Source organism: Neltuma alba, unplaced genomic scaffold (assembly GCF_004799145.2).
Source record: "Neltuma alba isolate B1F8T4 unplaced genomic scaffold, ASM479914v2 tig00000604_pilon, whole genome shotgun sequence".
In the NCBI taxonomy this organism is placed as follows: Eukaryota; Viridiplantae; Streptophyta; class Magnoliopsida; order Fabales; family Fabaceae; genus Neltuma; species Neltuma alba.
In genome coordinates this window covers 56,248-77,922 of record NW_021632109.1, presented here as the reverse complement: position 1 = coordinate 77,922, position 21,675 = coordinate 56,248, and the positions used below count along the sequence as shown (strand labels likewise).

Genomic DNA, 21,675 nt, shown 5'->3' with positions numbered 1-21,675 from the left:
TTTTTTTCATTATTATTGGATCAAAACTTTATTTTAAAGGTTCAATTTAATATTTATAAGATTCTTATTATGATTTATATAAAAAAATATATAAATCAATTTAAACTAATTAAGATTTGATAGCAACAGTCTTAACTATTCAGGACAAATAAAATATGCATTTCTTTTGGTCAAAAAATAAAATATGTATTTTATGTGAGCCTACCCAAATTAAATTTGGAAGAATTACAATGAGATTCTAAAAAAAAAAATTATAAAATAAGTCTAAGAAATTTTTTTTTCTATTATAAAACTTGTCAGACGTTTAGATTGTATTAGAAATATTTTAATAATTATTTTTTTTCTTTGAGACCTCATTGTAATTCTGTCATTGAATTTTAACAATTAAATTTATTTATGTATGTTATTAATGTAAAATATTAAATTTAAATTGTTAAATAAATGAAAGGGAGGAAACTAAAAAGGGTGGGAAGGAAAGGAGGGTTTCTCTCATATCGAGACACATTACAGTTGTAAATCACGAAGAAGAAGAAGAAGAAAACTGATGGTGCAAAGCCCCGTAGGGACCAAAACAAGCAGGCACCACAAACGAACAGACACATGACTACACGTTATCGATTGTTTCGATCACATTTGTACTAAGAAAACTCTTTCAGATTTCCAATTATAATAATGAAGAAAAAATTTTACTTTTCTATATAGGGACACATCTCAAAAGCTGTGATCATCGATCAGCATAGCGACGGAAGAGAGACGAAGGAGAAAGAAAGTGAAGATGAGAGGAAAAGATAAGCATGAATCTGAAACCCCCCATGTGGCTCATATTTCCATTACCAGCGCAAGGACATGTCAATTCCATGCTCCTCCTGGCGGAGCTTCTCGCCATTTCCGACGTCCACGTCACCTTTCTCAACACCCACCACATTCACCACCGTCTACTCCAGTTCGCCGGCAACATCGAAGCTCGACATCCTACTCTAGGCTTCAAGACCTTCGCCGACGGCTTTGCCCAGGAGCACCCGCGATTCGGAGGCGACATGAACGAATTCTTCAACCACGTTAAGTTTCAGGGCAGCCTCAAGTTGAGGGAGTTGTGCTCCGAGCATTCTGGAAAACCAAGGATCACTTGCATTATAGCTGATGGCATGTTCGGAGACATATCCTCCGACATCGGAGACGAGCTCGGCATACCCATAATTCATTTCCGTACGGCGAGTGCATGCAGTTTCTGGTCATTTTTTTCTGTCCCTGTGCTCCTTCAAAGCAACGAACTTCCAATTAGAGGTATACATTATAGGCTTACATTTGTGAAATAAATTGAGAAACAAACTGAAAAGGAAACAGAAGAGCGCTTCAAACCGTTGTTAGAATAATAAGGCAGTTTATTGAGAAGATATACAAATGAATAAATTTGAGTAAATATGTATCTTATTGTAATTTATCTGTGAAGGGGAAGAAGACATGGATCGTGTAATAACAAAAATCCCAGGTATGGAAAACTTGATTCGGTGTCGGGATCTTCCAAGTCTTTGTCGAGGAACCCATGATGGTAAATTTTCTCTGGACACAGTGGTATTCCAGACCCATCAATCACTTCGAGCTCAAGCTCTGATTTCTAACACATTTGAAGACTTGGAAGGTCCGGTTCTCTCCCAAATACGGAATCGCTTCCCCAAACTCTACGCCCTCGGTCCTCTCCACGCACACCTCAGTTACAGAAAAGCCTCCAAAACGCCGTCGTCTGAGGAACCGCCTCCTTCCTTCACAAACAGTCTCTACGAAGTAGACAGAACATGCATGAGGTGGCTCGACGCTCAGCCCCCAAAGTCGGTGATATACGTGAGCTTTGGCAGCGTGGCTATCATCACGAGGGATCAATTGATGGAGATATGGTACGGTTTGGTGAACAGCAAGAAGCGGTTCTTGTGGGTATTCCGACCCGACTTGGTGGCGGAACAAGATGGGAAAGATCTGCCGTTGGAGCTTGTGGAAGGGACAAAGCAGAGAGGGTGTACAGTGGGCTGGGCCCACAACAGGAGGTGCTTGGACATGCGGCGGTCGGCGGGTTCATGACACACAGTGGGTGGAACTCGACGTTGGAGGGAGTGGTGGCGGGCGTTCCGATGCTTTGCTGGCCGAACTTCGGCGACCAACAGATAAACAGCAGATATGTGAGTGAGGTGTGGAAGATGGGGTTAGATATGAAGGACTTGTGTGTGATAGGAAATTGTGGAGAAGATGGTAAACGATCTGATGGAGGAGAGGAGGGAGGAGTTTGAGAAATCGACGCAGGCTATGGCAACCTTAGCCAAAAAGAGCGTGCGTGAAGGTGGTTCCTCGTGGTCCGATTTGGATAGTTTGATTGAGTACTTGAGGTCAATTTGTTAAGAAAAATAGTCATCGTTTTTCTGACGTTGAGGTAAGTGAAAAGTCCCGTAAGCTCGGCGTTGTGAGTGAAAATGCTCTTATTTTCTTGGGAAAATTATACTTCGTTCTTACAGAAGACAATTAATTTCAAAAAAGTCTCTGAAAATCCTGAAATGATTTTTAAATCCTCAAGAATCTGTGTGTAATTAATTGTAATTGTGAAATTAGCTATTTACTCCCATTAATTTGAACCCAATGTAATTTATTTATAATTTCAATAGTGGCTCTTAACAACCCGAAAAGAGGTGGTTAACAACCTCAGTAATACCCCTATCATCCCACAGAGTGAGTTGTCAGGAGCACTGCCAAGGTTGTCAACCACTTCTTCTTGGTTTGTCAACAGCTACTGTTGGGGTTGTAAATGAATTGCTGTAATAAAATTAACGGGGTAAATAGATAATTTCATAATTATAATTAATTACACATAGGTTCCTGAGAACTTCAAAATCATTTTGAGATTTTCAAAAAAAATTTTAAAATTAATTGTCTTTTATGATACCTGAGTGTAATTTTTTCTATTTTCTTTAGTGTAGACCTCAGTTACTAGGCTCAATTTCTATGCAAAAGCAAGTGTGGTCAATAATCTGGGCCTCATTTAGCCCAATTCACATGATATTAGTGGGCTCAAGTCTTTACCTATCCTGTTTTGTGGTCAGTTGATAAGTCAGATGTGCTTAGAGCCTTTTAATTGAATAACAAAATGAAAAATGCAGTTTTTTTTTTGAAGTATTCTCTAATTAGAAACAATTTTGTTTGAGATAGGTATTAAATATAAAAAAAAATTTTAACAGAAAATCAAACCTTAAGTCATTGTCTTGTAAGTAATCAACTCTTTCTATTAAACCCAATTGCTATTAGTGTATTTTTATTAATATTTAGCATTTGCACATAATATGTAATTATTTTTAGACATATTTTGGTCTTAGCAAGCATCTGAAACTCATCTTGCCTAAATTTTTATTTAAAAAATCCTTAAAAATAAATAGAGTCTTGTAGTCTGCTTATTATATTAAGTGTACCTCCCTCTTTACCATATTACTCAATTATGCGAGAGAAATGAGTGATTATTATTCTGATGACTCATTGCTCTAGTGGATTATGTACAGCAAAATGTTATTTTTGTTATATTTATCTATGTTGCCCTTCGAATTTGTACTTGGCACTAATGAAATATAATATTTATGAGTAAATTAAAATTGCTTACCGTATCATATGGAAGCTGTCATGATGACGAGATGAAATGGAGTGTACGGATTACAGAAGAGAATGATAAGAGGACCATATGGGAGAGGTGTGGTTCCTCCTCGGCTCTGGATCACGCACTTGGATATGGGGCAAGATATGTCCCCCCTTCCTTTTTTTTCTTGGCTTTCATCCACTTCTTATTTCAATTATAAAATTAAGATTCTAACAGTTCATATTTCATATTTACAAAATTATAAATGAAATGTTAAAATTTTAAAAATATATAATAAAATTTAAAAAAACTAATAAATTTTAATTAGTATAATTCAAAACTATAATAAAAAATACTTTATAAAATTATGAAATCTGGAACATTAAACTTTTAATCTTAACGGTTAAGATGAAAAGTTGATGGAAATGGAGAGAAAGAGAAGTTGAGAAATTCTTTGCCTCTTGGATGTGATGTCAGAAAAATAAAAACAAGACCTGGTGCTGGGAAAAGACAAAAGGAGGATTTGCATATTTGTTTTGCTATTTCTGTGATTAAAAATTTCTCTTCTTTTCTTTTCATCCCCAGGGGAAAAGATTATTCAACAAAAATAGTTACTTATTTTTCATACCAAAATATAATTAAATATATAAATCTGAATCCATAATATTTCATTTATTCAAGGTTTATTTTCTTTCTTTTTGATTTATTATGATTCATAAATCTTTTCAAAGTTGTTGTTAAACTTTTACCAGATTTTAAATTCTAATTTCAAATAAATTTAAAAAATTCTTAAAGATTCTCATAACATGCGATTAAGTAGTAATACTATGTAGTGATATAAGTATTAATAGAACATCTCAATCCCATCCTACATAATGGTATTGTGCTAGAGGAGGAAAAGTTACAAGGGAAAAAATGTCACGAACCAAAATATTCAACAATACCACACCCTAGATCAGGTGCAAGAAGAATTTCCAAATAAAGACTGTTCACATCCGCTGGAAAATAGATGGAAAAATTAGGTGCCAAAACCCTTATTTCAATGAGGTTGCTTATGAGGGTGATATTGCTTTTATTAGTACTCAAGGTATAAATTGACAACCTCCAAGTTGGAAGTAGTTAGAGAAATAAGGAGATATGCATTCCAAATGGTACCCATCACAACCTAGCTAGGTTAAACTAAATGTTGATGGCTCTGTGAACCAGAATAGTGCTGCTGCATATGGTCGGTGGCCTTGTTAAGGATGGCCAAGACAATTTGGCTAAAAGGATTGAGTAATAGATATCTTGGAATTTGGTACCACCCTAACATATATTGCAGCTGCCAAAGTCTTCCCCCTATCCTTGAAGGGGTTAATCTTTGTTCAGAAGTTAAATACCATAAAGTTAACATCTATATATTATCTCAACTCCGGCCTTTTATATAAAAGTTAGATAAGTAATTTGAGAATAATAAAAAAATTAATTAAGTTGATTGATTGTAACAAATGTGTCTTGAATTTTCTAAATTATCCTATTTAATTATGTGTATGAGAATTATTTCTTAGTGAGAACTCGTTACAATTAATAAGAATATTTTAGATAAAATATTATAGATTTGAAAGATATAATTGATTGAGATATTATATTTATTACTAAATTCAACTTTCAACTAGCTCTTATATTTAATATTGGAAATATTATTATGGTTCGATTCAGGCTCTTAGGCTTGTTGGAAATGAATACTCTATGGGATCCCATTTCGGCCCTGTCGAAAATATTGCACCGTTTGAAAATTACCAAAGAAAAGGGCAATGGTATTGTAAATTGAATTCCCACATTATTTATCTATGAAAAGTAACATTCCATCCATCACTCTATATGGAAGGAAATAATAGTATTTCTGTTAGGAATGGAATAATAGAAAACCAAACATACTCGAGCAAAGATTCGCATTCTTATATTCTCATCCAATATAGACGATTTCAGTATTTCACTACTCGTATTGGCACAAAATACTCAAGCAAAGATGAATTTTTGCTTTTATTTATTGGGCGACGTAGAAATTATTCATTGCCACAAAGGAAGTAATACCAAAGGCTCATGTTGGCGTTGGTGTTGGAGGGGCACCAATTAGTTCCGTGAAAGGGAGAGATCACATGGTTCTCAATCAAATGACAGATGAGACATGACAAGTGGCATGAGCCAATAAATATGGTCACAAATAACATTGGCCTCCCCTTCTGAAATAAAATGTGTGTTTGTGTGTGTGTGTTTGTATAATTAATTGCAAGTTATGCGTACTGTTTACACAAATTAAAAACAGTCTGTCTTATTTTCCAAATTTTAATTCGAATGAAGCTCTCTAATTAAAAATTTCACAAATTATTTCTCTGTAATCAAAGATGGATTGTTCTTAAATAACAGTCTATCCTCATCATTAAACTATCTCATCTGTGCTCTAACCCCACCCCCCCCCCCCCCAAAAAAACAGAAATCATTTCAGTCCTTATCAAATTGGCGCATACCATGAAAATAATAGACAAATTCATGAAACGAGTATTACCCGTTCACAAGAAGATGCAAATGTAAGGCCGCCGAGTCCAAATCTCTTGAACTAATTGAATTGGTAGAGATATTATTTCAAGGTTCATTAGTGTTATCATATTCAAATAGCTAGTATGAGCATAGAGCTAGCTTAAGATAAAATTAAAAAAAAAAAATGGTGGCACAGTCCAAATCCAAAATATTACCATTTAGTATGAAGTATGGGTGGTAATACAAGCCAACTCACAGGTTAGGATTAGGTGGTGTAGGTTGAAAAGGTCTCGTATAATAGCAGGTTAGCTTTTAGCCAATTCTAAGGACCCGTTTGGTTCAACTCCATTGTAGGTGTGTGCAATGGTAATCCTTATTGTATTACCATAAATGACATGTTTGGTTGGACTTACCAATGGTAAAAGGAATTACAATGGTATTATCAATTGCACATTTTTTTATAATATCTATTCCTATGGAAGGGGCTATGAATGATTATTGTAGAGCAGTAATTTCTCATAAATGTCCATTTCATCCCATGGAATCAATGTGAAAATACAATATTTGCCCTTAAATGTTATCCCTCCCCAAACTTTATCTTTCATCTCCCTCCCTCCATTACCATCATTGCTCCCTCTCCTTCTCCCTTGTCTCTTTCCTCCATTATTGTCATCTCCTCATACTACTTCACCTTCACCTCCAAATCTATTGATCTTTGTCCCCTCTCTCCAGATCTGTGCTTTTTTTGGTGCATCACATGTTGACCATGGCTGAAAGAGTTGATGGAGAAAGGGAATCGTTGTTGGCAGTGAGAGAACTCAAGTGTAAACAAAACACAAAGTCGTGCAAGATGGGCAATGCACAAGGGTCGTCATAGTAAGAGACAATGAATGTTAAAACGACATATGAGAACAGCATTGCGTCTAAGAGCTGAAGACAGTGAAGGCATCTGTATGGAGAAAAGCAAGGTTAATTTGGTTCTTTCTTTCTTGTTCACCATAGTTTGACTATGGAGAGGAGAAAATTGAAAATGTTTCAATTTGGAAAATTCAAGACAAAGCTGAAGCAAAAATGGAGGTGGACTATGAGTTGTTGAAGAGGTGTTGTGACTTGCAAGGATTTGATGGAGGGGGATCGGCAATTGTGGAAGGAGGTGTAGGAGCATCTTCGTTTGTGCCTGTGATTGGAGACATTCTAGACTTTTAATCTTATTTTCAATTGATTAAACATAAAAGATAATTTTTTTTTTGCCAAATCTTATTAATAACTTACCAAACATATTGATAGTAAGGAATATTACATTACACCCCATTACATTGCATTGCATTACCATCTATAAGCACTTGGTAATTGAACCAAACGGACCTTAACCCGTCGTGGTGGGTTAGCCAACGTGCCAACTATTATTTTTTTTAAATTTTTTTCATTTTAAAAATATTTTTGTTATACAATATAAACAAAATATAATGAAATTTTTATCTTTCTTTCAAATACTTGATTAAAGACACCAAATAAATGATATAGTATTTTTAAAATTTTTTATATAGGATATACAATATAATAATTAATAAAATTAAAAACATATTAAAAAATAAATGCAGGTTATCTCGTGGGCTGGCAGGCTAATTCACGGTGGATTGTGAATTTAACAGTACGAGTTAAAAAGTTTCTTTTGCTAGTCGGGCTGGCTTTTAACTAGTTCTAACCTGCCATTTTTGATAGGTTGGCGTGTTGAACCTCTCTACTACGAAGCACTGAGGATAATGAGATGTAGGGATTAGGATTAGGAATACTAATAATATTTCCTAATTTTACCTACATGAGTATGTCCAAATTCTAAGGAACAATCAATCTCTTATACTAAGTATTTTTTAATAAGTTTTCTCAATCTCAATTATAATCTTTATCTCTTATTCTCAGTTCTTGATACTAAATGGGATCTTAAAGTCGTTAATTATTAAAGAAAGTACTCAATGAATACCAAATATCAAGGAACCTTGCCGGAAGAGGCTTCGGGAGATTACTGGCTGATAAAGAGATCTAAAACTTACACATACATTTATCCCAATGCAAACTTCATTCCCGATTTCTTTATAACTACATACTGACCTAACCTATACCCCCAAAAGAAAATATGATTACACGTATATTTTGTCTATGTTTCAATAATGGTTATCCAAAATCTGTAATACACATGTTAGCCAAACCAAGCACTTTTTTGTTCTATTCTATTTGAATTTTAGTTTACAGTGAAAGTGCGGTTAGGTAAACTGGCCTCACTCTGTGGAGTATAGAAATAAACTTCTTATAAGTAGACCGCTCAAATCGTAGTATATGGCACTTTTCTGTGTTTTCGTCAATGGATCCAACAAAACCAACCAAAGAAATTTGATTTGATCTTTATTGATGTAACCGCCCATTTTAAAATTTGAAGTTTGATGGTCCATTCATATGTAGTTTAGTCTCAAAATGGTAGCTGCTCACGTCGAAAAAAGAGAGAGAACTTATTCGGATCAATGACAAATCGAACTGAATTCCATAAGAATAATAGTTATATAGAGTGTGAAATAATTTATTTAGTAATAAAACAAGGTGAAGATTATGGGCACAAATAAAATTGGCATTTTTACATGATGAAAAACGTATTGGTAAACAAGGCTTAATATAGACAAACTAATTTTGTATTTAATAAACAATAGTATTCAATTATTCATATATCACTCCCTTTATCGCATATTTTGAGAGTGCATGTGTCTCATGTTTATAGTATTCAACTATTCATATAACTTTACAAAAAAATCATACACAAAATCTTTGAAATATTTCCTGTTATTTGTCATGTGTTGACCAACATTACCTGATATGCAAGGTTTATTGACTTTGAGCTCTTTTAATTATATATAGTTTTGATGATCATGTGATGAAAATAAAGATAGTTAATCGGTTAATTAGGTAATGAAATGTCTCTGCCTTTCTTTTTTCTTTTATTTTGCAATCAAAATTGAATGAAAACTTCATCCCAACAATTACATATATTACAAGTTTTACACAGCCAAAGATCATCATCCCCCACTTTGAAGCAACAAAAATTAACGATCAAAATTCAAAACATACAAAAATAATTATTACTCTCATGAGAAAACATTATTAACATGAGCTAATCTAATAAATTCTCTATCTGTTTTTTTTTTCTTTTCTTGCCCCCTTTTCTCCTATGAAATCAACAAAATGTGATGGACGTGTTTAACATCAAAATCACATGACGCCACCAACCCAATTTTCCATTAAACGACAGTGAATGGGGCAGTGACGACATTGGCTCCTCAAAGATTTTGACCATTCTAATAACAATATATACATATTTTCAAACAAAACGTCAAACAAGCCGCCTTCAAACGACAATACGGCAAGACAAACCCAACTTAGTTCCCCGGATTTTCACGACGTGCCCGGTGATTTCTCTCAAGAAGTCCCTCGAGAATCACTTTCTTCTTGTAAACCTCAGAATCCAAATACAAGTCATTTGAATCTGCATTCAATTTTTTTATTGCGTTGTTTTCACCGGCCCTTACCATTCGTGGGAACAAATACAACCACGCGGAAGTGCAGAGAATAGCACATAAACGACCCCACACTACCAGTATAACCAAAGTCACCAGAACAGCTGACAAGCCAAACGCAGAGTCGTATGACTCGCGTCTCCTTGCGTTTCTCGACCGCACAGCCTTGTTCAAAGTCGTTTGACCCTGCCTTGGAACGGAAGACGACGAATGACTCTGCCGTCGTTTTGAAGCAGGCAAATAGACCGAGTGTGATACGGCTGGGACTGAGCTGCTTTCTTCACGCGCGTCCTCTTTAGGTGAAGCCACGTGAGACAAGCCGTTCTCATTTTCTGGGTTTCGCTTTGCTCTTTCTCGTTGCCTTGTCTAAAACCAAAGCACAAGAAAGATCTGAGCTTTCTGGTTTTTTTTTTTTTTTAATCTCTTCCATGGTTCTGGTGGCCTAATAATCCTAATTAAGCTCTTATTTGCAAGTGAACAAAATTAAACATACCTGGGAAAGTGTCTGATTGGGTGTGACAGGGACCACCGGAGGTCTCTGACGTGGCGATTGTGGATTGGTTGCTGGAGTTTGAGATTTCATTAAAGGTTTCTGATTGTTTGACCTTGACTTCGACTTCGGCCTGAACAACTTCTTCCACCTCCATTTCCGAGAATGAACTGGATGAGCTCTGCGTTCCTTGTCATCAGGCAAAGAGGCATCCAACGGCACCGTTTTGGAGTCTGACTTCTTTCGAACCCTTCGCCATGAAAACTCAGATTCTCTCACGGAGATTTCATCGTGGGAAAAAGAGCCAAAGCAGCAGAGGAAAAGAGAGGATTTAGGTTTGGATTTATGGGGTTTGGCCATGGAGAAAGAGAGAGACTAGGAATAGAAGAACATGATGACGATGAAGGAGTTTGAGAATGGAAATGGATTGAATACATGAGAGCCTCATTAAAATAAGAAGAAACAAAAGGGTTTAAGGATCTGATTAATTTATTATAGAAATAAATATAAAGATGCAGTATTGGTTTGATTTAAACAACCATGGTTTGGCAGAAAGACTTGGACTTCGTCTATCAGCCTCCAGTCCTTACACGTTTGCCCCTTCCTCACGTTTCCAACATCCATAAATATAACTCAAGGAGACAAGGATTAATATATTATACTAAGATTAGACTGGCTTCGCTTAGTTACAATACAACAAAATGATTTGTTTTAGTTTGCACAAAAATTAAGATATTAAATATATATTATTAATATTACCTTTTGTTTATTTACAAGAAAAAGGTGAAGATTAAATTTTTTATATAATTATCTGATATCCAATACTACTAGGTGATACTCGAACATTGTTAGAGATAGTTTCTAAAAGTATTTTTTTGCGTTAATTAGTATGTAAAGCATCATCCACCATGTTATTTTCTAATTGCATCTAATACCCTAATTTTATTGATGGTGCGCTCTAATGTTATTTTTTGGTGCTAGATATTTTTAGTTCATTCATTCATGTGCCCCCAACTCTAAATAAGATTAGGATATATTGGATATAAATTGACAATAATGTTAGGGAGTGTTGGACGCCTGGATGCACTAAAAAAATACTCCCTCCGTTCCTTATTATAAGAGACATTTGATGCTTATAGCATGTTCCCATATATAAGAAACACTTAAAAGTTGTCTCTAGTTTTTTGTATTGATTTCCTATTTTACCCTTATTTATTTTGTCTCCAACTCATTCTCTCTCCCTCCCACTTCTCTTTCTTTTAATAATTTAATTGTTCTCTCTCATACTCTCTCTCCTTATTAATAGGGGCATTGTTGGAAAAAATATTATACTTTTTACGCATTAATTGTCCTTAACTAATTTTAACTGTTTTTTTTATCAACGTAATTTGATTATTTGTCTCTTATAATAAGGAACGGAGGGAGTAGTATCAGTGTGTTAAATGCTTCATAAATAATATTAAAGTGATGGATATTACTGAGAAAAAATACTAGGGTGTTGAATGTCACTTTACCCTTAATTAATTATCATTCTTTTCTCTCTCTTTTTTTGACGAAAAAGTTTAGGTGAATTAGGTTTCGAAAACTTATCAAGGTTAGTGTGTTAAACTCACATCAATAGTAGAATTCAAATTCACAACCTTGTGAGTTATAAGCCGACTCTTTATTTGTAACATCCTAATTTTTTTTATCCCTAAGACTAAAGTAAATTTATTAGTAAATTTTTATTAGCATTGATTTAACAGAAGTTAAAAATATATATAAAAATAGTTATAATAATTATAATCATATGTATGCGTGTATATGTCAACTATATATATGAATCGATGAATACAATAACAAATTTGAGAAATCCCACATAAACAAGCTGATAAGAAAATGGGGCTCTGTGAGCCCAAACATAGGGGTAGTGTGGGGAATTAAAAACAAGTTAAATAATTTTTGCACATAACTAAAATATTCTCAGTAAAGTGTCATGTACGAATTCATAAACCGTTGGATTGGGATGAAATTTGGTCTGTCAGTCTGGGACATCTAGCTCATCAATTTCAACAATTGGATGATTGATTAGATCTCTAAGGTAAGATTTATTATGTATGCATTAAACTTTTTTTTTCAAATTTTGTAGATAGAACCCTAAGTAGTAAGTTATTGTTTTTGAATTTGTTCATTGTTATATCAAGCCAAAATTTGGAAAATAGACTCAAGACATCCAATACATTAATTTCAATGATTAAATTAATAATTAAATTTTTGTAGTGAGAATAATTTAACTCGTATTAAATCCATTTCTCTTGTTTCTTTGAAAATAGAACAGAGGCTATAAATTGAAAGTTTTTTACCTAGGTTATGAATCAATTGTAATTGATGATTCTAGTATGATATAATCTATTAATTGAAAGATAATACAAGTTAAAGAAACTTAGGAATAAAATCTAAATCATGGCATTCCTGTTCTTACTCCAAACCTTAGAAAAATTATACGAGCTAGAATTCTGAGTAAAAATTCAAAAACCTTAAAGAGAGTTATGGATTGAAATTTAATATATAACTTACCCATGAGATACTGTAATAATGTATATTTTTTGTTTGTAAATCTGAAATTTGGTTTGTTGATTCCAAGTTTAGGGTCTTAATTTTTAACTCATAAGCACTTGTTGAATACCAGGTAATGTGAATTCTTACTTGTTTCCCCTACTAATTCCTCTATGAGTAGTTTTTAATTAAATTGAACATTTTAGGATAGATCTTGAATAATATAGAATAGAAAAACTGTCTTGAAATTATGGAAAAATTTTAGAAATTTGGAACAAGCCTGGTGGGAGTGGTTTGTGAAAAAGGAATTAATTATTAGAACTTTAGGACTGGATAAAAGCTCAATTAATGATTTTTGGATGAAATTACGGAACTGTGGCATATGATGTAGTTTGTGCCAATGAAGTATCCAAGCTATTGTTTTATTTGATTGGGTTTTATATGGCAACATGAGTTTTTGGAATGGTATATTCCTGTCTTGATTACTTGAGAATACTATTGTATGGTATGATATAAATTATCTGAAGTGGTTAAGATATGTTTTGAATCTTATGTGATACATGTTTTTATGATACCTGATGATGATTGAGAAATGCCATGGCGATAATTAATTGGTTTAACACTCATGGGAGGTGTTATAATGGAGACTGATATACATATATTACCATGTGGTTTGCCTTCATAGCGCGCATTATGGTTGACTCTTTAGAGATGGCAGTATCCCTTAGTTTACGACACTCTAGGAGTATCCTAGGGCAGTATCCCTTGAGGCCAACATCTCTGCTAGGAAACTGAGCAGTAAACCCATTGGGGCAGCATCCCTCTTTTCTGGAGGAAGCCATGGCCTGCATGTACTTTGCCAACTTTCGCTAGTCCACATCACACGTGTGGAAAGCTCATGAGAGTCAGCAATCCTGTCATTAGGACTCAACCTATGGGTTCAACTGGGCAAGTATAAAAAGGATACAAGGCAGGAATTGAACGATGAGTAAAGCATGCATATATGCTGATATTTCCTTTAGCTCATATGTTTGTGATGTTTGTTTCCTGTCCTGTGATAATAATATGTTAATGATTGTTTAAATTGTTAGTCCTACCTGGATCCTCTAAGGGGTGTTGGTAGGTGAGGTGGGTAGGAGTTTTCGTTACTGAGATAGTAGTCTCACTCCATTACTTCTGCCATTTTTAGGTAATAGTATAAGAGTCGCAATAGGAAAGGAACTGGAGATGTGAGGTCATCTTCATTGGTGATCACCCCTTGAACTTTGGTTATGTTCAATCATTATTTATTTGCCACTTAGGACATCATTATGCATCTCTTTTTATATTCTCCATGTTAAAACTATTAATATGTCCTTAATTATAAATTTTCTTTTGAAAGCCTTAAGGGCCGTGGATCCATGATCAAATATTTCTGAAGAATTCTTAGAAATAAGCTAAATTTCGTTTTGTTATATTACTTGTCACATACAAACTGTGTCAATTAGGTTCATGGAAGACTTTTTATAACCATGTTAGGAGTATAATACCTCCTAATATGGTTATGCACAACGGTTACGTATGATTCTTTTATAATCATGATATGTTATACTGTTGGCTGGTTGACAAACTCAATTACTTTTATATTTTTTGATATTTTTTATATGGGTTTTGTCAACTTAATTAGTCTTTTTTTCCTTAATTGATTGTTAATTGATTTAACATGTTTTATTTTGAATTATTATTTTATAGGGGCAAAATTGTTATATTTTGGTTTAATTGTGACTAATTGATTTTTAAGGACAATTAATGCTACCTTATTCTTCAATCTTGATTGCAAGTTTTTGACGATTTAAAAATAAAAGGAGAAAAAAAAAAGAAAAGCAAAAAAAAATTAATTAAAAAAAGAAAAAATAATAATAAAAGGGGAGAGCATTGGTTCTCTTATTTTTTTTATATTATGGTTATATGACAAAGAGTAAAGAAATCTGAAACAATTTTTATAACTCACTTTCTTTTATTAAAATGGTAATGATTTGATATTTCTTATCTGTGTTAAGTGTGGCAAACTTCTAGATAAAGTGTTATATTATCAATATAACTAACTCTTGTTGGTATTATCATTCATTTCTTATAGATATGTAGTAGTTAGTATTCTTTAATTTGTGTATTCTATTAAAACATGAGACAAATATTTTTCATTTGGGAAAGTAACATTAATTCCATTTCATTTTATTGAAATTGTGTAACGATTTGTTAATATCTTTTTTTGAAAGAACAAAGTACACCAGACAATTCTCTAATTTATTAATCAAATTAGATAATGTAATCAAACTAAATACTTTTTTGTTGCTTAAAATTATGTAGTTAATATACTATCTTTAACAGTTTATCGTGACATGAAAATTAGAGTAGTTTCAAATGCAAGGTGAACATTAAGTTAATTAATTATTCTTGTAATCCTATTAAGAGTAAAATTGTACTACCTCCAGTTCTTAATATAAAACCCTGTTTGACTTTTATTTTGATCCTAAATATAAGATCCGAATCTATTTTGTCTCTCATATTTATCTATTTTTTTTAAAGTAGCCCTTCTAATAACGGTAGTTCTAACCAATACACTTGATTAGCAATGATATTTTAAGAAAAATAATATCTACTTGTTACAAATAACTAGCTTAACTTATTTTCTTAATCTCCTCAAATTAGTCAATTAGTTCTTATAATTAGAACTAGAGGTAGTAGTACTTTTATATTATGAAAAGGTTTACTTTTTAACGAAACATATAAGTTTAGATGGGAGAAGTTTACTCTGCGCATATTAAAATTTTAGGAGAGATTGACGTAATCCTTGAAATAAAAAAATTGTAATGTAATCTCACTAAGGTCAAAGGAAGGTTATTGGTGTATATATATCAATTGGCAATTTTATTAAGGGGTTAATTTTGAATATTCCCCATGGTCTACGTGCATGCCTTAAGTCTTAAGTTGTCCTTATTTTATTTTTATTTTTCATTGATAAAATATATAGAAGAATCATGTGATGCAAAAAATATATTAATTATATTCTGCAAATTGTTTAAGTATTTCCAAATATCTTCCATCAGATGATTTTTCTTGGACGACAGAATCCAATACTTATACGTAGCAAGAGACACAAAGAATAGACTAAATATGTTTTTAACAAAAAAAGTCAGAGATAATATTAGAAACTAAAACGAAAACATAGGAAGAATGTCTATTTATTGATAACACATATCAAAGAGATATCTAATGCAAATAAATATAAATGATATATTTTAGAAAAATAAAGATATTAACTAATTTTCTTAATATATATTAATTGATATATAAATGAAGTATTTAAATTTTTTGTATAAAAAAATAATGGAAGGAGGTCCCGCCATTCATAGTATGAGTTTGTGCTTGTTTTTCTCAACCTGAACTGTCATGGGATGACCAAATAAAGGCCATGCGTATTACTTATCTATATATTCATGATTAAGCAAACTAAATCCCCTTTTTAAGAAGTTCGCAACCCTCGGACGGACCTCTTACCGCTATCGGGCAACTTGCCTCCACTAACAAAATGCTAAAATTATATATAAATAATTTTTTCCTTGAAAAAAATTACACATGATTTCCTTAGAAATTTTCATTTTTCCCCACCCCCAAAGATATCTTTGAACCCCCATGCATTTATTTTAAAAATATATATTGACTTTAGAAGTCATTTTGCACCATTCCACACTCTAAAAAAAAAAAAAAACCCAAACAATTGCACAATCACTACCTTATTAATGGTACGTTTGGTTCCATTAAAACCCCCAGCCAAATCATTCCATCAAAAAAGAGAAGGAATGTAAATTATTTTATAACATTTTACTGTTAAGGGTAAAATAATATATTATTATATCTTTTTATTTTTGCTATGTATAGGTAACCCCATGTTAGAAGTAGTTCTATTTGAAGTATTATTAGATACTAAATATGGACACTTCTCTCAGCGGGGATTTAAACCTTAGCTTGTTACGTTGTAAAGAACTAATTCTTACCATTAGAACCAACCTCTGTCGGTTGTAATTATATATATTTTAATTTTTTACTTTTAGTATAAGTATCCTTCTATTGTGGATAATTTTATTTGAGATACTGTCAGACATTAAATATTGATATTTTTTCTAACAAAGATTTAAACCGTAGTTTATCACGTTATAAGAGAATAATTTTTTTGGGCTAAGCCCAACTCCACGCCCTTGGTATAATTATGTGGTGTTGATGTTGGTGCAAAACAGGGACTGTACACTTCGAAGTTAGAAGTCGGAAGACCAGTCCCATTACATATTAGCAACAAAGGCCCGGGTGGAATAAAATCAGGCCGACTACTATGAGGCCTAGCATCCCTTTGAACAAAGTCAGAACTCTTAATGGGCTGATCCACCAAAACAGCCAAGCTCGCCAAATACTTCTCTGATCCTTAATATAAAATTTATTTAACTAATTTAATTAGATTAAGAAAGTTAAATAAGTTAGTTAATTATAAGACATGTGACCATTTTTTCTAAAATACCATAATCATTTTTTTAGTACCTCATCTTCCACTCCTACTTGATTATGGTTGAGGGAGTATCCACAGGGGTAATTTAAAAAAAATTAATAAATATGAGAAATGCGTCTTATATTTAGGACCAAAACCAACTCAATAATTAGGTCTTATATTAAGAATCGGGAGAGTATATCATTATGGGTCGGTGATTAATAATGTAAGTAGGGAAGTATATGCAATTAAGTACTGTCTCCATTCCTTATTATAAGATCATTTTAACTAAATTATGATATTTAAAAAAAAATTAAAATTAGTTAAAAGAAATAAATACGTAGCAAATACAATTTTTTTCAAATATACCCCTACATATAAATGGATAAATGTGAGAGAGTAATAATGAGATAAATAAAGAAAGAAAATGTGTTAGATGCATTAAATTAGGGGTAAGATAGGTAATAATATATTAAATACTCAGCCAAATTCAAAAAAATCTAGCAAAAAGGGATAGATCCATTAAAAAATTAGATCTTATAATAAAAGATGAAAGCAGTAACAAATATGCTGGATTAATTGTTAGGGATGTGACTGGGGAGATTTAATTTGGGAGGTAGCAGGGAAGGCTTTAACTACAGAGTGGGGATGGCTCAGTCCAAATGCAAATAGGAGCACTCTAATTTTGCTACTTTCCCATCTACTCTTTTTCATTATTGCTTTCATGCGTCTGCCTCGTTTTTAGGATGACGCCAATTATAACTTCCTACTTACGAGTCACGAGCCCTAGCACTTTTTTTTTTTTAAGTACAAGATTCCTCCTGATACTTTTAAGTATAAGATTTTTTTATATATTTACTTTATATACCGTAAAAATATTTTTAAAATTATAATTTAAGATTTACTCAAACACCTCCTTAATTTATTTTAAAAAAATATTTAAAAAAAAGTACTAATAGAGATATTTAAAGTCTGAACGTTCAAGAGATGCTGCCCAACACGAAACGGATAGCTACATAGAGCAAGCTACAGTTTGACATGGTGGGCCCATCAAACCACGCCTCACTTATAATACCCAATAACTAGTACTTTTTGCCAACACCTCAGTCTTTGTTTGCTTGGAAGGTTTTTAGAGATAGAGGAGAAGAAATTGTGTTTGGTTCAAAAAAATAAAGAAAAAAGGAGGGAAAAAATATTATCTTTTAGTACTCTCTTCTTCTTTTTTTACTCCTCTCCAAATTTAGAATTTTTTTGGAAGGGAAAAAATATTATCTCTTATCCTAATTAAATTATCCATGGTAGTTTTTGAATATTTCAAGGTTCTTCTTTCTAGTAAAAACTTTTTTTATTCTTTGCCTCTTTTTTTTTTACTTTTTTTTTTTCAATCTCTGCTATTCTTTTACAGATTTTTTTTTGCATATTTTCTTTCGCTGATTTTCTTATTTTTCACGCTCTTTACGATTAATCTTTCCCATTTTTCCCCTTACCTAATCTCTCACCTCATTCATCTTATCATTATTATCAGGATTTTTATTCATTTATTCTGTATAAAACTATTTTTTATTGGTTTATATGAGTTAAAGTCACTGAGATCTATTAAAATGATATTATCAATCACCAAATTTATTAATGTGTGTGTTTATATATACCTATTCTAATTTAATTTCATTTTTTTATACAGTACTTTGTGTATTATCTAATCAAGTATGTGAAATTGCGCATATTATATAATTAAGGATGGAAAAATTTAAAACTTGTAGCATAAATTTATTTATAATTTATATAATATATATGCTAAATATTATAATATATTTTTATGGTTGACACTTATTTTAATATATGATTATTTATAATCTATTTGTTATGTTTCAAGATACCTAGTTTCTTTTTTTATATTCATAAATTAGAAAATAATAATTATGATATAAATATCGTAATAAAATAATAAAAAAGTTTAAATAAAAAGATACATATATATTTGTTAACTTAAAATTAACTTCCCTCCATTCTCCTCTTAAACTAAATAAAAAATCTCCCCTGCACTTTCTTTTCTTCTTATCAAATAAAACTCATAACCTCCCTTCTCCTCCTCTCTCCCCTTAATTTACCTCCCTCCTCCTCCTATCTATTAGACCAAACAAAGCCTAAATCTATAACTATGGATATTTTAATTTTCTTTATTTATTTCACATATAAGTACGTCCTTACCCCGCTCATGATGACGACGTGTGACCGCTTCCAACCCCATTATTTTTTGTCGTCACCTGGCCAACCTCTGTTTCCCACAATGCTTGTATCGGCTTTGCGCGCCGGCAACCAAACTAGAGAAAATTAAATCTGGGGAAGAATAAGGAACGTAATTGGAGATGACGAGAGGAGAATATCAGTGTGAAACGGAAACCCATGTTTTGATGTTTCCATTGCCTGCTCAAGGTCACGTCAACTGTATGCTTCAACTGGCGGAGCTTCTGGTTCTCTCCGACGTCCATGTCACCTTTCTCAACACAGAGCACGTCCACCACCGCCTCCTTCGTTTCGCCGATGTCCCTTCTCGTTTAGCAGCCTATCCCACTCTCCACTTTGAGACTTTCTCCGACGGACTTCCCTCCGACGACCCCCGACACGGAGACAATTTAGGCGAACATATCAAACAGGTGAATTTGACCGCTCTGCCTCAGTTGAGGGAGATATGCATGGAAGATTCTGGAAAGCCTAGGTTCAGCTGTATCGTTGGAGATGGCATCTTTGGACGCCTCACCTACGAACTAGGACAAGAACTCGGGATTCCGGTAGTTTATTTCCGTACCGTCAGTGCTTGCAGTTTTTGGGCTTATTTTTGCGCTCCGAGGCTACTTGAATGCAACGAACTTCCTATTCGAGGTATGTATTCCTTCTGTTCCGGATTTAGTCAGATTCAGAAGTGAACTTTTTGAATGATCTGATATTAACAAGGGGTAAGATTGAAGGTGAAGACGACATGGATCGCATGATAACCAGTATCCCTGGTATGGAAAACTTGGTTCGATGTCGGGATCTCCCCAGTTTCTTTCGAGGAACACATAACGGTAACCTTCCTCTAGAACCTGTGGTGTTCGAGACCCATCAATCGCTGCGAGGACAAGCTCTGATTTTAAACACATTTGAAGACTTAGAAGGCCCGGTCCTCTCCAAGATTCGCCTTCACTTTCCCAGACTCTACGCCCTCGGCCCTCTCCACGCACACCTTACCTCCAGAAAAGCCGCCAAAACGATGTCGTCGGAGGAGAAACCGGCAGCTTCCTTCATCAGCAGTCTCTGGGAAGTGGATAGAAGCTGCATGACGTGGCTCGACGCTCAGCCACCTAAATCGGTGATATATGTGAGCTTCGGAAGCATAACCACAATCTCGAGAGATATGCTCACGGAGATATGGTACGGTTTAGTGAACAGCAAGAAACGGTTCTTGTGGGTGATCCGACCCGACATGGTGGCAGAACAAGACGGGAAGGATCTGCCATTGGAGCTTGTGGAAGGGACGAAGGAGAGAGGGTGCATGGTGGGTTGGGCCCCACAACAGGATGTTCTTGCACACGCGGCGATTGGTGGGTTCATGACACACAGTGGATGGAACTCGACGTTGGAGGGCGTGGTAGCCAGCGTTCCGATGATATGCTGGCCATACTTTGCAGACCAGCAGATAAACAGCAGATATGTGAGTGAGGTGTGGAAGATAGGGTTGGATATGAAGGACACGTGTGATAGGAAAGTTGTGGAGAAGATGGTAAATGATGTGATGGAGGAGAGGAGGGAGGAGTTTGAGAAATCGACGCAAGCTATGGCCAACTTGGCCAAAACGAGTGTACGAGAAGGTGGATCTTCCTACTCTGATTTTGACCGTTTGGTTGAGTTCTTGAAATTACTTGGTACTCGTCAAAAGCAAAGTTGACGGCGGAGAATCTTTCTTGTTTCCTTCTTCGGCCATGGATGGACTTTCATGGCCGATTCTTCTTCCACTTTGTGAAGTTATCACTTCATACTACCCTGATTATGATTTATAATTTATAATTTATAAATAAATTCTTATAATTAAGGTCAAAAATAGTATTTATTACGATTCTTAGTGGCGTAGGCCTAGAACCTAATAGTAGTTGCGATGCTTTAATTGTTTGTAGGACTTTGTGTATAAATGAATAAATAATGTGTGTGACCCCAAAGTAGCTAATGAAAGTTTTAGAATTAAACACCCTATGCCAGCCAAACTGAGAACGTTTACAATACATTCAAGGTGACATCAATTGGCGCCTAATGACTCTAATATAATTGATTCTAATAAGGGGATATTTATTATAACTAAGCTTAGGAAAAAAAAGTCACATCATTTAGTAGCAATTATAAAACTGTTACAGAAAAATACAATTAGTAAAGTCATACTCGTCTTTTCCTTCCCTGCGTTCTCACGGGCAAAACTTTAATT

At 33.7% G+C, this 21,675-nt stretch overlaps 2 protein-coding genes, 1 long non-coding RNA gene and 1 pseudogene across 3 annotated transcripts; 2 read left to right on the top strand and 2 right to left on the bottom strand.

Annotated features, from left to right (window-relative positions):
- The first annotated feature begins 824 nt into the window (after positions 1–824).
- Positions 825–2,412, top strand: LOC114741125 (7-deoxyloganetic acid glucosyltransferase-like; annotated as a pseudogene).
- Positions 2,413–9,436: 7,024 nt separating this feature from the next.
- On the bottom strand, positions 9,437–11,244 carry LOC114741092 (uncharacterized). The gene is made up of 2 exons (XM_028929353.1): positions 10,175–11,244; positions 9,437–10,047 (listed from the first exon to the last, which is right to left on the bottom strand). The coding sequence occupies exons 1-2, from the start codon at positions 10,529–10,531 to the stop codon at positions 9,544–9,546; spliced, it is 861 nt and encodes a 286-aa protein (XP_028785186.1). The 5' UTR covers positions 10,532–11,244; the 3' UTR covers positions 9,437–9,543.
- A 2,060-nt stretch (positions 11,245–13,304) lies between these two features.
- Positions 13,305–19,559, bottom strand: LOC114741106 (uncharacterized). The gene is made up of 2 exons (XR_003739751.1): positions 19,431–19,559; positions 13,305–13,620 (listed from the first exon to the last, which is right to left on the bottom strand). It is a non-coding gene; the product is annotated as an uncharacterized LOC114741106 (long non-coding RNA).
- Positions 19,560–19,579: 20 nt separating this feature from the next.
- On the top strand, positions 19,580–21,157 carry LOC114741058 (7-deoxyloganetic acid glucosyltransferase). Its single transcript, XM_028929323.1, has 2 exons — positions 19,580–20,102; positions 20,189–21,157. Exons 1-2 carry the CDS (start codon positions 19,589–19,591, stop codon positions 21,145–21,147), a joined length of 1,473 nt encoding a protein of 490 aa, XP_028785156.1. The 5' UTR covers positions 19,580–19,588; the 3' UTR covers positions 21,148–21,157.
- Positions 21,158–21,675: the final 518 nt, after the last annotated feature.

Coding starts and splice junctions, on each gene's coding strand:
- LOC114741092 (XM_028929353.1), bottom strand. CDS start 10,531: ATGGCCAAACCCCATAAATCCAAACCTAAATCCTCTCTTTTCCTCTGC. Junction 10,048..10,174: donor CCAATCAGACACTTTCCCAG/GTATGTTTAATT, acceptor CTTTGGTTTTAG/ACAAGGCAACGAGAAAGAGC.
- LOC114741058 (XM_028929323.1), top strand. CDS start 19,589: ATGACGAGAGGAGAATATCAGTGTGAAACGGAAACCCATGTTTTGATG. Junction 20,103..20,188: donor CAACGAACTTCCTATTCGAG/GTATGTATTCCT, acceptor GTAAGATTGAAG/GTGAAGACGACATGGATCGC.